The sequence below is a fragment of the Oncorhynchus mykiss genome, chromosome 18 (assembly GCF_013265735.2).
Source record: "Oncorhynchus mykiss isolate Arlee chromosome 18, USDA_OmykA_1.1, whole genome shotgun sequence".
Classification (NCBI taxonomy): domain Eukaryota; kingdom Metazoa; phylum Chordata; class Actinopteri; order Salmoniformes; family Salmonidae; genus Oncorhynchus; species Oncorhynchus mykiss.
This window is the reverse complement of record NC_048582.1, coordinates 51,777,690-51,792,610: the sequence shown is the minus strand read 5'-3', so window position 1 is coordinate 51,792,610 and position 14,921 is coordinate 51,777,690. Positions and strand designations below refer to the sequence as shown.

The following is a 14,921-nucleotide window of genomic DNA, read 5'->3' as shown; positions in this document are numbered from 1 at the left end:
GGAGTGAACCAAGGGCTATATCTATTCCTGGTTCTACATTTTTTGAATGGGGCATGCCTATTTAAGATGGTGAGGAAGGCACTTTTAAAGAATAACCAGGCATCCTCTACTGTTGGGATGAGGTCAATGACGTTCCAGGATACCCCGGCCAGGTCGATTAGAAAGGCCTGCTCGCAGAAGTGTTTTAGGGAGCGTTTGACAGTGATGAGGGGTGGTCGTTTGCTCGCAGACCCATTACGGATGCAGGCAATGAGGCAGTGATCGCTGAGATCTTGGTTGAAAACAGCAGAGGTGTATTTGGAGGGTGAGTTAGTTAGGATGATATCTATGAGGGTGCCCGTGTTTACGGATTTGGGGTTATATCTGGTAGGTTCATTGATAAATTGTGTGAGATTGAGGGCATCAAGCTTAGATTGTAGGATGGCCGGGGTGTTAAGCATGTCCCAGTTTAGGTCACCTAGCAGCACAAACTCAGAAGTTGGATGGGGGGCAATCAAATCACATATGGTGTCGAGGGCACAGCCGGGGGCAGAGGGTGGTCTATAGCAAGCGGCAACAGTGAGAGACTTGTTTCTGGAAAGGTTCATTTTTAGAAGTAGAAGCTCAAATTGTTTGAGTACAGACCTGGATAGTAAGACAGAACTCTGCAGGTTATCTTTGTAGTAAATTGCAACACCGACCCTTTGGCAGTTCTATCTTGTCGTAAAATGTTATAGTTAGGAATGGAAATTTCAAGGTTTTTGGTGGTCTTCCTAAGACAAGATTCAGACAAGGCTAGGACATCCAGATTGGTGCAGTGGGCTAGGGCAGTGAATAAAACAAAGTTAGGGAGGAGTGTATTTACAGGAGTGTATTTATTGTACAAGTGTATTTGCTAAGGGACATTAATTTGTGTTTATTGAAATGAGACCGAGATTAACATCATTGCTTCTGTGGGATATAGACCTCATTCAGTCAGGATTCTTTCAACAGATTACCCTGAGTGGCAACCTGGTCTCAGAGCATTTCATATGATTCTGTAAGTAAATCCAAATACTCTACATAGTATATGTTACTTTTCATATTGCATGTATTCATATGTGGATGTCAATCACCCATTTCATATATGTTACGAATGACAAAAATCGTATTATATGTTACGAATTTGCAAAATATACAACACATAAAACATACTATATGTTACAAATGAGCAAATTCTAGCTAGTTGGCTAACATTAGATAGTTGGCTAACATTAATTAGGCTAGGGGTTAGGTATAGGTTAGGGTTAAGTTTAAGAGTTAGGGTAAAGGGTTTAGGTTAGGGTTAACTAAAATGGTTAAGGGTTAGCTAACAGGCTACATAGTGACTAGATGTTGAATGTTGTTAAAAAGTTAAAGTTGTCTGTGATGGGTTTGCTTTAAGTAATCATCGGTCTTATGTAACCATACCAAACGTAACACATAATACTCATTTAAGTGTCCCAGATTTACATTTACTATGTTACGTCTAGTCTATGAGACCAGGCTGTGAGTGCCAGTCAAAATATGATTTGCACATACACTACATGGCCAAAAGTAGATAGACACCCCTTCAAATCAGTGGATTCGTCCATTTCAGCCACACCCGTTGCTGAAATGTGTCAGTAAAACATATAATTTTATACTGCATAGCACAAGTGATGTGTGGTTATGGAAACATATCAGACTGACCATAAAAGGGTTTGGGGCTGGTCCAAAAACATCTGTGGCTGAAGCTGTAGAAGCCCAGGCCTAATGACACCACTGGTATTGCACTGTCAACTTAGTGTTGGTAAACTTCTGGCCCACTGGAATTGTGATACAGGGAATTCTATGTGAAATAATCTGTCTGTAAACAATTGTTGTAAAAATGACTTGTGTCATGCACAAAGTAGATGTCCTAACCGACTTGCCAAAACTATAGTTTGTTAACAAGAAATTGGTGGAATGGTTGAAAAACAACTTTTAACCTAAGTGTATGTAAGCTTCCCACTTCAGCTGTATAATTAAATCAATTTCTAGCCTGGTTCTTGGAAGATGTAGTGTTGAAGAGTACAAATTACTAAAAAAAGCACTCAATAACCGCGTTCCCATCCAGTGTATATGGGAGTAAAGCCATATCGTATAAAAATAAAATCATGACAGCTGTAATGAAACAGGAAGTTTCGGTACAATTGTATAAATGCCGAACGATAATTTATTTGTTCAACATGGTGGGATCTTTTTGTGTCGGTAAATTATGCGGTAAAGGAGGTAGAAACTACTTTATGCGCAAATATTGATTTAATAACCATCATAATATTATTTCGCCACTACGGCAAATTTACTGCCATACCTCCCTAATCTTACTTCATTTGCACATACTGTATATAGATTTTTTCTATTGTGTTATTGACTGTACGTTTGTTTATTCCATGTGTAACTCTGTGTTGTTGTTTGTGTCGCACTGCTTTGCTTTATCTTGGCCAGGTCGCAGTTGAAATGAGAATTTGTTCTCAACTGGCCCACCTGGTTAAATAAAGGTGAAAAAAATTAATAATAATAAGTAAATTGGAGTTATGCGATGATATGGTGTGTGGTCCTCCCACTACGGCTCGGGATATAATGCAGTTTATTAGGCTACACATGAAATAAGTTATAATGAACTTCATAGGGTAATGAAAGTGCACGGTGATTAGTTTGATACACCTTTCCCATAAATATTGACGGTCTTTTTCTGATCGATGCTTAATTGCCATTTTGACAAATAAGTAATCTCATCATGTCGACTCACTAGCCTACCCGTACTGTATCTGCCAGCTGTTGGCTAGAGCGCACGTGCCAAGACCAGAGTAGGCATATTTGCTATTTTACGCAACAGTTTTTGTGAAAAAACTATTCGTAGAGTTGAAAATGCATTGGATACACATTGAACTCCAGATTTTTTTTTCTCCCGTTTATGAAAACGAAAAACGACATGTTGTGTGCACTACGTCATCACGTAGATAAAAAAAACTGAAACAAGTCAATTTGGTGGAAATACACCACTGGTAGGAAAATGAACACATTTCTTCATGCAGATTTTTGAATATTTGAATGAAAATCTGTTGCCAATTGGATGGAAACCTAGATAATGCTAGCAAGGCTTTAGTGAGGACAGCACAAGTGGGTATGTTCCATGTTTAATTTCCAAATAACTGATGGCAAAAACAATGAAAATATTGACATACATTCGCATAAGCACTCATGGTCTCTGTACAAAGAAATATACATGCAAAAGTAAAGAAAATAACGTGAAATAAAACCCTTTAAAAATCATTATGTATTTAATGTATAAAACAGGATGAGATTGGCACAAAAAAAGGACAAGAAACAGAAAAAACCAACTCAGTCCACATTCCCATATTTCAACATCCTTATACAACTGTACAAAAAATGGATTAACAAATAAATTAAAGGACATGATATGGTATGGGAATGTACAGGTAACCTGACAATGGGCCACTTCTCTCCCTCCCTAACAGAAGGAAATATTCCAGTTTTGCATGTTCCTATCAGATAAATCACCATACTTCCCTGACAGCATGGGCTGGTCAATGAGCCTTTTCTCTTTCTCTCTCTGCCAGAAGGACATTTAGCAAGTTCCTATCAGGTGACTCACTATACCAGTATACTATACCCAAATTGAACCAGGTTGTCTGTCGCAACCCAATATTTGTATTGCAAAAATTAATAGCCAAAATAGAATCTGGAAAACTATTTTTAATGCTATGTTGATAGTAGATGTTGCAATTATATGACAAGGGAACAACATTCCCACCTCTTTCATTGTCAACATTTTGCCCACATTCTTGATGAAGAATGTTAATAAACTCACTGGTTTGAGACCACAAAATCAACCAAATTAGCACGGCTAATAGCTTTATTGAAAATACTGTCATTGAAGAAAAATTAAAGATTAAATTATATATATTTTTTATTTCACTATCCTTTCTACACACTTTCAACTGGTCATTTAAGTTCAGACTGGAGTATTTTTTTATTGTAAAAATTAAATACCATTTTTTTTTAATCAGACACCGGTGACCCATTCAAAACCTGCACTATAATTCCCTAACAGCAAACATAGCAACAACACATTTAATTATATGACAAATCTAACTGTTTGGCCATATAGTGTTCTAATAAAACATTCCACTACCTTTTACCCCAAACTATGGCATCAACTCAAATCTGGTAACAGGACATTTGATTCAGAGATGATGCAGATTTTCCCAAAACCTAATGGTTAATGTCCAGATTGGGGCTAGGGTTAAACCACTAAATTACCCCCCATTCAACCCAAAGGAACAATGTCTGTAGACATCTATCATAAACACCAGAATCATTCATCAGTGTTGTGTTTGTAAGCATGTTGTAGAGCAAGGCTCTCCAACCCTGTTCCCAGAGCTACCGTCCTGTAGGTTTTCGACTCCAACCCTGTTCCCAGAGCTACCGTCCTGTAGGTTTTTGACTCCAACCCTGTTCTCAGAGAGCTACCGTCCTGTAGGTTTTCGACCCCAACCCTGTTCCCAGAGCTACCGTCCTGTAGGTTTTCGACCCCAACCCTAATATAGCGCCTCGGATTCTAATAATTAGCTGGTTATTAAGCTGGATCAGGTTAGTTGCAACTGGGGTTGGAGCGAAAACCTACAGGACAATAGCTCTCTGGGAACAGGGTTGGAGAGCCCTGTAGTAGGTTTAGTATGAGGTTAGACAGCAAGCTAGAGGCACCCATAGGTCAAATCAAATCTAGTTCCAACAAAGGGCCCTGGTCTAAAGTGGGGCACTGGATGGGGAATAAGGTCCTATTTGAGATGCAGCCCAGGTGTTTGACACAGCACACTTAATCATCTCAATCATGAGAAACAGCTGTAATAGGATCTATTTTTACATAAATAACTTCATATAAAAGGGCTTTTGCATTCAGCTCATTAACACGATGGCATCCTATTCCCTTTGTAATGCACAACTTTTGACCTGGGCCCTGGTAGGGCTTTATAAAGGGAATAGGGTGCCATTTGGGATGCACTCGAGAACTCCCAATAAGACAAGCCCTCAGGAAGAGAGCGCCAAGTCTTGTTTTAACACTTGACACAGGTCGCTTGTAGAAGCAGTAATCAGTGAGTGGACATGACCTATTTTTCAACAGTAGTCTACAATGGTCTAGATTAAACAGGTAGGTGAAGTTCAGAAACCCCCTGCATTTCCAGAGATCCAAGCCAAAAGTGGAGATCGTTATTGCCTTGTAGACTGGCTAAAGTTACCGTAACACCAGAATCAAACCAGACCATAACTTCCAGTCAAACAAAGTGTAAACAACCCTTTTTAGGGTTCCATAGCGTAAAACATTAGAAATAAAGTGAAATGTCATTAATTCATAAAAATATCATTAAAACAATAGCGTAGGACAGGGAAGGTAATGCTGGGACAACTTTGGTATATCAGTAAACTTCTATAGAAAAAGAAAAAGTGACAAATAAAAAATTATTCATTGATCTAGCCATAAGTCCCATGTAGAGGGCGACCCCAGAAGGTTAGGTTACCTAGAAAGTGATAACCATAGGATTCGAATGTCCTATGGGGACACTCAAAATGGCCACCAGCACCCATTATGGCATCACTGACCTGAATGGGGATGTCCGTTCTACTCATTCTAATTCTATGGTGATTAACACCCCAACAGGGTCATAGGTCAAATAATGAGGACTACTACCAGCGGAGCTTGCAGTACCAAGTACATGCTTTTATCTCTATTTATTACATGTACAACAGATGTCTTCATAAATAGTTGCATAAAATGTTAAAGCCGCAACATTGCACATGATAAGAATGGGGGAAACATAACATACATTGAGTGCATTTACAGTATTCTGTCTTCCTGCTCCTTTTCCTCATTCACTCTCCATCCGATTGACCATCTCTGCTGCCACTCAGGCTCAGTCGCCCAATTGGTGATCTACTACATTTCATTTGCAGGATTATTTAGTCCCAAGAATGTTCTCAAAAGCAGGCGGCCATTTTGAAACAGGAGGGACAGAAGGCAGTTAAGAGTCTATATACAAAGTAAGGCTTAATCATCTTAAATCTGCGCAACACCATTTTTGTTTTCTAGTAAAAGCAAAAACAAAACAAATCATTCTTTTCTGTTGTTGAGACTTTGCAGCAGTCAGCAGAATCTCTATCTTTACTTAGATTAAGGTTTCTTAGATTAAGTACATAAGCGCAGCAATTGGAAAACTCTGATTAGACATAAAACTATCTCAACAAAGTGGAGGAGCTCAGTCAATGGATGAGTCCTCTCCGGGCTGTAAAGTAGCGTAGCGACTTTCTACTGCTGAGCGTTTTTCTTCAATCTTCTTTTGAAATGTTCATTTGAGTTTTGTTGTTTTTTTCAAAAACTTTTTCAAAAAGTTGTGAACAATATTCTCTCTCTTTATACATTGGTTCTTTAAGAAAGGGGGTGTCTCAAAAGTCTTTGAGTCACATATTGTAAAAGCACAAAAACAAAACGTCTCTCTCTTTCTCTGGCAACAAGAGGGAAGGGATGGTTGCTTTGTGCTAACACTAGCTTCCTTGGCAACACTCTCTCCTCTGAAATCTCTGTTTGTTTGACTCTCAGTAAGATAGAGGACAAATATGTTACTCCATCGATTTGTCAGTATTTTTCTTGTTTTAGATTTTTTCTTCTTTCGAAAATCAGTTTTAGTGTAAACAAGCAAGCAGCAGTAGACTGGTGAGGACATTGTCATCCTTGTTTTGATTGGCTAAGAACTCAGTGTGTGTTCTCTCAGGGAATATTCTGATTGGCTAAGGACCTCTAGGCCTACAGGCCTCATGTTTTGATTGGTTGAAGGACCACAGGACTCTTTAAAACCACAACATATCTGAAAGAGGATGAGATAAGCGAATTTCATTTTTCCCCCACATAATTCTTTCTCTGAGATGCCCAGTCCCAAATCAACCCCTAGTCACTACCCCCTAGTCACCTCATATAGATCTGAAAGGATTTGGATAGGTCTAAGCAATATGGTTCTATCAATCCCATCTCCACCTTCTCTTCTGAGAGGTTAGGTGGAAATAATATTGCTCATACCTATTAAATCTTCTTAGATCTACACAAGCAGCTAGTGGGAATGTAGCGAGGAGTCCGTTTGGGACTGGACGTCCTGTTCTCTCCTTCCTATTAGGGTGGTGGGAGGGGGCATCTCTCTCCATCGCTCCATCACTCACTCAGGCCAGTGGCTGTAGCCGGCTGTGTAGTAAGCTCTGTACCCCTCCGATGGGCTTTGCGTCTGTCTGGTGCTTCCTCCTGTCTATGAACAGCACTAGGCGAGACGTGTCCAGACACCCACCTTCCACCCTACCCTGTCCCTGGACGTCTGCTAACTTGGCCTGGCCCTGGACCCAGGGCTCCTGCAGACATAGCCCAGCCGGAGGCCTCCTGGACGGGTCGGCCCTCAGCAGCAGGCAGACAAACTCCCGGGCCCCCTGGGTCACGCCCTTGAAGTAGTGGTGAGGGAAGCTGAAGTCTAGCTGACAGATGTTCAGACACGTCTCCTCCACGCTCTCATCCAGGAAAGGAGAGGCCCCGCTCAGGAGGACATAGGTCACAACCCCCAGACTCCAGAGGTCAGAGGTCAGGGCGGCCGGCTCCCCCAGGACCAGCTCGGGGGAGGAAAACTCTGGGCTTCCCAGGAGAGGGTGGATGTAGTGGGCACTGTTGAGCTGGACGGCATCCCCGAAGTCAGTCAGTTTGACCACGGGCTGGCCGGACGAGTTGTGGGACACCAACAGGTTCTCAGGCTGGGGGAGAGGAGGGAAAGAGGGAGGAGAAGGAGGGAGAGCAATATGGGGGAGTGAGATAGAGTATAAATAGAAGGTTTAGAAAAGAGAGAGGTGGAGAGAAAGTGAGAGAAAACAGAGGGGAGATATGGGAGAGTATAAATAGAAGTGAGAATGGAGACATTAAAAGGACAGAGATAGGAAGAATGGAGACATTAAAAGGATAGAGATAGGAAGAATGGAGATATGAAGGAGAGAAATAGAAAGGAGAGACAGAATTGAAAAGAAAGATGATGAATACCACAATACAGTACCTTCAAGTCCAGATGGGCTATCCTACAGTTGTGTAGGTAATGTAAAGCTTCTAGGATGTTCCGTAGGTAGCTGGCCACTTTCTCTTCAGTCAGATTCCCCCAGCTGACTATGTAGTCCAGAAGACGACCCTGGTCAACCCTGTAGAGAGAAACACACACGGGTCAAGCAGGTCTGTGAGAATGTTGAATGCTACTCTGTGTGTGTGTATTCACATCTCCAGGACCAATCTGTAGCTGAAGAGGTCTAGGAGTGCTACCAGGTGTGTGTGTTCATGTTGAGCGATTAACCAAAATGGAAATGGAGAAGAGACAGAAGAATCTGCGATGGAGAGGGATAGAGAGCAGTTGCTTCGTGAGGTATCTCTACCTGAACATATGATCTAAGTGATTGATAGTTGGTATTCAGCAGTCATAAAAGTATGACTTATTTACTTTGAAGAATTACTAAAATATTGATTTTGTCAGACAGCAATGGCAGCAGCTCTATAGAGATGAGATGATGACTTGGAATGAAATAATAAAGTCATCAAATAAAACAAATGTAATATACACTGAGTGTACAAAACATTAAGAACACCTGCCCTTTCCATGGCATAGACTGACCAGGTGAAAAATATGATTCCTTATTAATGACACCTAAATCCACTTCAATCAGTATAGATGAAGGGGAGGAGACAGGTTAAATAAGGATTTAAGCCTTGAGACAATGGAGACATGGATTGTGTATGTGTGCCATTCAGAGTGAATAGGCAAGACAAAATATTGAAGTGCCTTTGAATGGGATATGGTAGCAGGTACCAGACGCACTGGTTTAAGTGTGTCAAGAATTGCAACGCTGCTAAATTTTCACACGCAACAGTTTCCCGTGTGTATCAAGAATGGTCCACCACCCAAAGGACATCTAGCCAACTTGACACAACTGCAGGAAGCAATGGAGTCAACATGTGCCGGCATTCCTGTGGAATGCTTTCGACACCTTGTAGAGTCCATACCCCGACGAATTGAGGCTGTTCTGAGGGCAAAATGGGGTGCAACTCAATATTAGGAAGGTGTTCCTACTGTGTTGTACACTCAGTGTACACAACAGCTGAAATATTTAATTCAATTACAGTAATGTGAATAAATGATGGTTAATAAGTGATAAGCAGTAATGGGCAGTCACTACCACCATGGGCCTAATTGTTTTATTCTGTGTTGTTAGAGAATTCAGTCCACAAAGTGCATAGTGCATTTCATGTAAAAAAATATATATATATATATATTGAAATCGAAAAAACTTGAAACTTTTTTATAATCGAACTGACCTCAAAAAGCACTAATCACTCAGCACTAGTGTGTGTGTGTGTGTGTGTGTGTGTGTGTGTGTGTATGTGTGTGTGTAACTCACATCTCCAGGACCAGTACGTAGCTGCTGGGGGTCTCATACGTGTCCAGCAGTCTGACAAGGTGTGTGTGTTTTAGTCTCTGTAGCAGGCTGAGCTCCTGGGTCACCTGGTCTCTCTTCATCAGCTTCTTATTGACCAGCTTGACCGCCACCGTGCGTTTGGTCGACTTGTGGTCACAACGCTTGACCACAGAGAACCGGCCCCTGGGGCAAGGAGAAGAGGTTACGGTGGTCATCTTCAGGCTGATTCTTCATCATTATCATTGAAACGTCATTAATAACCCCTTAAGGTCGATGTCCCGACCCGTGGTTATCAAATTAAGCATAATATAAAAATGTGTTAGTTTAAGCTATAGATATGGCTTTGTTTTTTGCATTGGATGCGTCTCAATCCACCACATCCACCTATGTAACACTTTCGCATTTGAGGTGAAAGATGACAGAGCTAGAGCGGTGTTTGTCAGACCATGAGACATACCGAAAATCGGTCTTCCCACAAAATAAGGTGTTAAATACATGTCAATAAAAAGAACACATTTTTCCTGATCTTTCTTATATCTCTTAGACACTTCTGAACAAACTTCCTTTAGGTTTTTTGGGGGGTACTATCTTCTGTTCCATGTAGTGAATCTGTTATTCAATGCGTTTGTATGGGCTAACAGCAGTAAGGCCCAAAACATTTTTTTCATCAAATACATATACATTACAAGTCAAACGTTTGGACACCTACTCATTCAAGGATTCTTCTTCATTTTTACTATTTTCTACAGTGTATAATAATAGTGAAGACGTCAAAACTATGAAATAACACATATGGAATCATGTAGTAACCAAAAAAAGTGTTAAACAAATCAAAATATATTTTATATTTGAGATTCTTCAAAGTAGCCACCCTTTGCCTTGATGACAGCTTTGCACACTCTTGGCATTCTCTCAACCAGCTTCACCTGGAATGCTTTTCCAACAGTCTTGAAGGAGTTCCCACATATGCTGAGCACTTGTTGGCTGCTTTTCCGTCCAACTCATCCCAAACCATCTCAACTGGGTTGAGGTCGGGTGATTGCGGAGGCCAGGTAAATCTGATGCAGCACTCCATCACTCTCCTTTTTGATCAAATAGCCCGTACACAGCCGGGAGGTGTGTTTTGGGTCAGTGTCCCGTTGAAAAACAAATGATAAGCGCAAACCAGAAGAGATGCTGTATCGCTGCAGAATGCTGTGGTATCCATGCTGGTTAAGTGTGCCTTAAATTCGAAATAAATCACGACAGTGTCACCAGCAAAGCACCATGACACCTCCTCCTCCATGCTTCACAGTTGGAACCACACATGTGGAGATCATCCGTAAACAAGGCGGTTGGAACCAAAAATCTCAAATGTGACTCATCAGAACAAAGATTTCCACCTGTCTAATGTCCATTGCTCGTGTTTCTTGGCCAAAGCAAGTTTATTTTTTTATTGGTGTCCTTTAGTAGTGGTTTCTTTGTAGCAATTCGACAATGAAACCCTGATTCACACAGTCTCCTCTGAACAATTGATGTTGAGATGTGTCTGTTACTTGAACTCTGGATTTATTTGGGCTGCAATCTGAACTTATCCTCTGCAGCAGAGGTAACTCTGGGTGTTCCTTTCCTGTGACGGTCCTCACGAGAGCCAGTTTCATCATAGAGCTTGATGGTTTTTGTGACTGCACTTGAAGAAACTTTAAACGTTCTTGAAATTTCACGCATTGACTGACCTTCATGTCTTAAAGTAAACTGTCGTTTTTCATTGCGTATTTGAGCTGTTCTTGCCATAATATGGACTTGGTCTTTTACTAAACAGGGCCATCTTCTGTATACCACCCTTACCTTGTAACAACACAACTAATTGGCTCAAACGCATTATGAAGGAAAGAAATTCGACAAATTAACTTAACAAGGCACACCTGTTAATTGAAAAGCATTCCAAGTGACTACCTCATGAAGCTGGTTGAGAGAATGCCAAGAGTGTGCAAACCTGTCATCAAGGGAGAAGGTGGCTACTTTGAAGAAAAACACATAACACCTTTTTGGTTACTACATGATTCCATATGTGTTATTTCATAGTTTTGATGTATTCACTATTATTTTACAATGTAGAATATAATTTAAAAAAACGGGAAAAGAATTGAATGTGTCCGAACTTTTGACTTTATCCTTGCTATGACACCTTAAAATGTTTTATATAGGTTAGCAGTACCCCTCCCCCAGCTTAGACAGGGTTTAGACTCTTTAGTTATGTACAAGAGTACACACACACCTAGGGGTGTCAAGAACAGAGTGTACTGTACCTGCCCAGCTCTGCCACCTCAGTGTAGTGGGACTCAAAGTTGTCCTTCCAGCTCACCCTGACCCCATCATTGGACACAGCTACACACAAAAGGGGAATAGTACAGTTAGAAGAGCCGAGTCATTTTGACTCAATATGAATTTAAAATATCTCTGCCATTTTTAAAGTTATGCCCCCCTCCGTACTTGACTTTTCCTAAATATGCAAGTCATTTATCGTTACATGACATTTATTACTGCTTAATTACTGGCCTGTGCCAGTATGTATGTACGTGTGTGTGTGGTCTTACCTAGCACTCTGAGGATGGCTGATGATGTCACTGAGCCCAGGTCGTTAGCGGCGACGCAGGTGTAAACACCGTCGTCCACCGAAGACACACCTACTATCCTCAGTGTCGCCTCGCCCGTCTCACTGTCACACACACACACACACACACACACACACACACACACACACACACACACACACACACACACACACACACACACACACACACACTTTAACAGCCAATAACCTTATTGTTTCACTGTCTCACAAACAAGTGATACCTCTGTGTAGTGTGTGTGTGTGTGTGTGTGTGTGTGCCTGTCACCGTGTGTATGTGTTCCTCTGTGTGTGTGTGTGTCACTCTCTCTGTGTGTACCTGTAAGCGATGCAGTGGTGTCCATTGTTGTTCAGGGTGGTCTGGTCAGGTCCCCTCCAAGTGACAGTAGCTTTGGGTCGGCCACACACCTTACACCTCAGAGTCACACTCTCCCCGTTGTCACACGTCACCTCACTCAGGGGGACCAGGAACTCTGGTTGAACTAAGGGTCAATGGTAAAATTACATCATCACTGAGCAGCTGAGAGTGCCAGAGGTTGTGTCAAAGTGAGAGCATATAATTTATTTACATTAATTTGTTTGTTTTTAAATGTGTTTTTCTGTTCATTCTTTGGTTATTATTTAATATTGAACAATAAAATGTATTGTTTGTACGTGGAAAATGGTCATGTACGCAAACAATATATGTAAATCTGTATATCAATTCTGTTATATTGAGGGGATCTTTATTGAGACTACACAATGAGAGACTTACCATCATAGATATAGTTGGGATTTAGAAGCTGAAAAAAAAACAGACAGCAAACCAAACATCAGACATCATAGAAGTACGTTTTGTGTCATTCTGATATTCTTGGTTGGTTACTAGTAACACATCAACAATAGCACAGCCTAGCTCTCTGATGTGGTGAACATTCATCCTAGCCTATTGCTTATACCAATCCAAGCCTCTCCGAACCTACATAAGTAGGCCTGCTAGGCATCACGGGTAGGGCTAGTGGTCATTAAGGACTGGACAAAATTGATTGATGATGATTTACCTTTACAGAAACCTTATTGGTTAGCTCATCTCTGGACTTCCTGTAACCGTTTTCCAGCTTGCTCTCTTTCTTTCCCTCCTCTTTCTTCTCAGACTTCTTGCGGATGCGCAGGGTGGTGTGCCAGGATGAGGACTTCCTGTTTACCCAAATAAGTACAAAGTTGAAAGGTATATGATATACTACTAATCAATAACATATATCTCATCATACCACACAATTCCTAGTTTTAGGCTAACAACATTGTGTGTGGTGTCACACTAAAATCCTTCCCACAGTCTCTTACTTGATGGTTCCGTCTGGGCAGTCGGGGATGATGGTGGAGGTGTGTCCCAGAACGTAGCCGGGGATCCAGCCCTCGGCGGCGGGGCCCTGTTCTGTAGCGGCCCGGAACACTAGGAACATGTTCTGTTGGTTAGAGGCCAGGATCTGGACCACCTCTCCCTGGGAAACACTGATCTCATCCTCCTTCAGGGCCACGTAGTCCTGGGTCACCAACATGGTCGACATACTACTGCTGCTGCTGCTTTCACTCTGTGGAGATGGGGGGAGGGAGAGAGGGGGGAGTGGTGGAAGCATGTTGAATAACTTGCAAGAAACTCAGAAAGAACCCCCCCCCCCCCCCCCCCCCCACACACACACACACACGTAGATCAATCCCCTCATCAGTAACAGGCCAAACACACAGATTCCATCATGGCGCACCAACCTACACACACACACCTCACACTCACAACGAGGTTTAGGTAGAGAGGGAAGACGACGGACAAAAAGCAGCAGAGTGAAGAGGAAAGAGATACTACTTGAGAAGAGCTGTAGATACTCCTCCATGTGAGTGCTGTGGTTAGCCATCCATTCACCAGTTTAACAAAATAACTTACACACCTCTGTGAGAGAGAGAGAGAGAGAAAGAAGAAGACGAGATTGGCACCACTCCTCCTTCCGAGAACGAGTGAATACGATGGAGATGTACACACTCAGGTGGAGGTGTTGAAAAGGAGTTTCAGTCACCTCGTCAGAAGCGTTGTTAGAGTTAAATAGAAATGCGAGTCGTTGTTAAAGACTGAAGTGTTATAAAAGCCTTGTTAAAAAAAGAGGAGAAAAAGTCTTCAGTAGAGTTTAGTAGAGTTGTATTAGAGCTTACAAAGCGGTGCAGCGTTGTTAGAGACAGTGACAACAGTAGAGGACTACGAAGTAGTACAGTAGTAGTGGATTACTACTTGGAGTGCAGGTAAAGCTTGGTTAGAGAGGTGCGTTGTAGAGTAGTTTAGTACAGTTGTCAATTCGTTAGATGCGCAGTAGTAGTAGAAGAGTACTACTAGTAGTAGTAGAACATGTAGTAGAACATGTAGTAGCAGTTTAGTAGAGCCATCTCCAGTGGGATGCAGCAGGACACAGGCAGACAGGACAGGTCTCCCGTGGGTGCTGGATTAGTCAACCAGGAGCAGGAGTAGCATTAGGCCGCACTGAAGCCTGGGCAGCGGGTACATCTCTTACCCCGTTGCTCTGGGTGGACTGCTCGCTGGTGGATGAGCACGTACTCATGCGGTCCGCCTCCTTGCTGTGGGTGGAGTGTCTGTGGGAGCCTGTCGCGGACTGAGAGGAGGTCTGGAACGTGTTTTGGTTCTGCCTCCCCATGGTCTCTCCTGTCTCCCCTGGGAAGGTGAAGGAGCCGGGCCGACTGGCTGGAGAACCAGGCATGGAGCTCCAGAAGGAGCCAGAGCCAGACTTCAGGCCAGGGCTGGGAGGGGGAG

General features: G+C 42.1%; 1 protein-coding gene across 8 annotated transcripts in view; it reads right to left on the bottom strand.

Annotated features, from left to right (window-relative positions):
- Window positions 1–3,146: 3,146 nt before the first annotated feature.
- Window positions 3,147–14,921, bottom strand: part of LOC110496473 (triple functional domain protein) — a 122,027-nt gene continuing 110,252 nt past the window's right edge. For all 8 annotated transcript variants that reach the window (XM_036953054.1, XM_036953055.1, XM_036953057.1 and 5 more), the window contains 10 exons: window positions 14,665–14,921; window positions 13,454–13,701; window positions 13,171–13,306; window positions 12,885–12,912; window positions 12,450–12,612; window positions 12,096–12,217; window positions 11,808–11,886; window positions 9,502–9,702; window positions 8,115–8,253; window positions 3,147–7,821 (listed from right to left, as the gene is read on the bottom strand). The exon at window positions 14,665–14,921 is cut by the window's right edge and continues 324 nt beyond it. In XM_036953054.1, coding sequence (XP_036808949.1) covers window positions 7,249–7,821; window positions 8,115–8,253; window positions 9,502–9,702; window positions 11,808–11,886; window positions 12,096–12,217; window positions 12,450–12,612; window positions 12,885–12,912; window positions 13,171–13,306; window positions 13,454–13,701; window positions 14,665–14,921 — 1,946 coding nt within the window. In that variant the 3' untranslated portion in view covers window positions 3,147–7,248. The remainder of the gene's footprint in view (window positions 7,822–8,114; window positions 8,254–9,501; window positions 9,703–11,807; window positions 11,887–12,095; window positions 12,218–12,449; window positions 12,613–12,884; window positions 12,913–13,170; window positions 13,307–13,453; window positions 13,702–14,664) is intronic.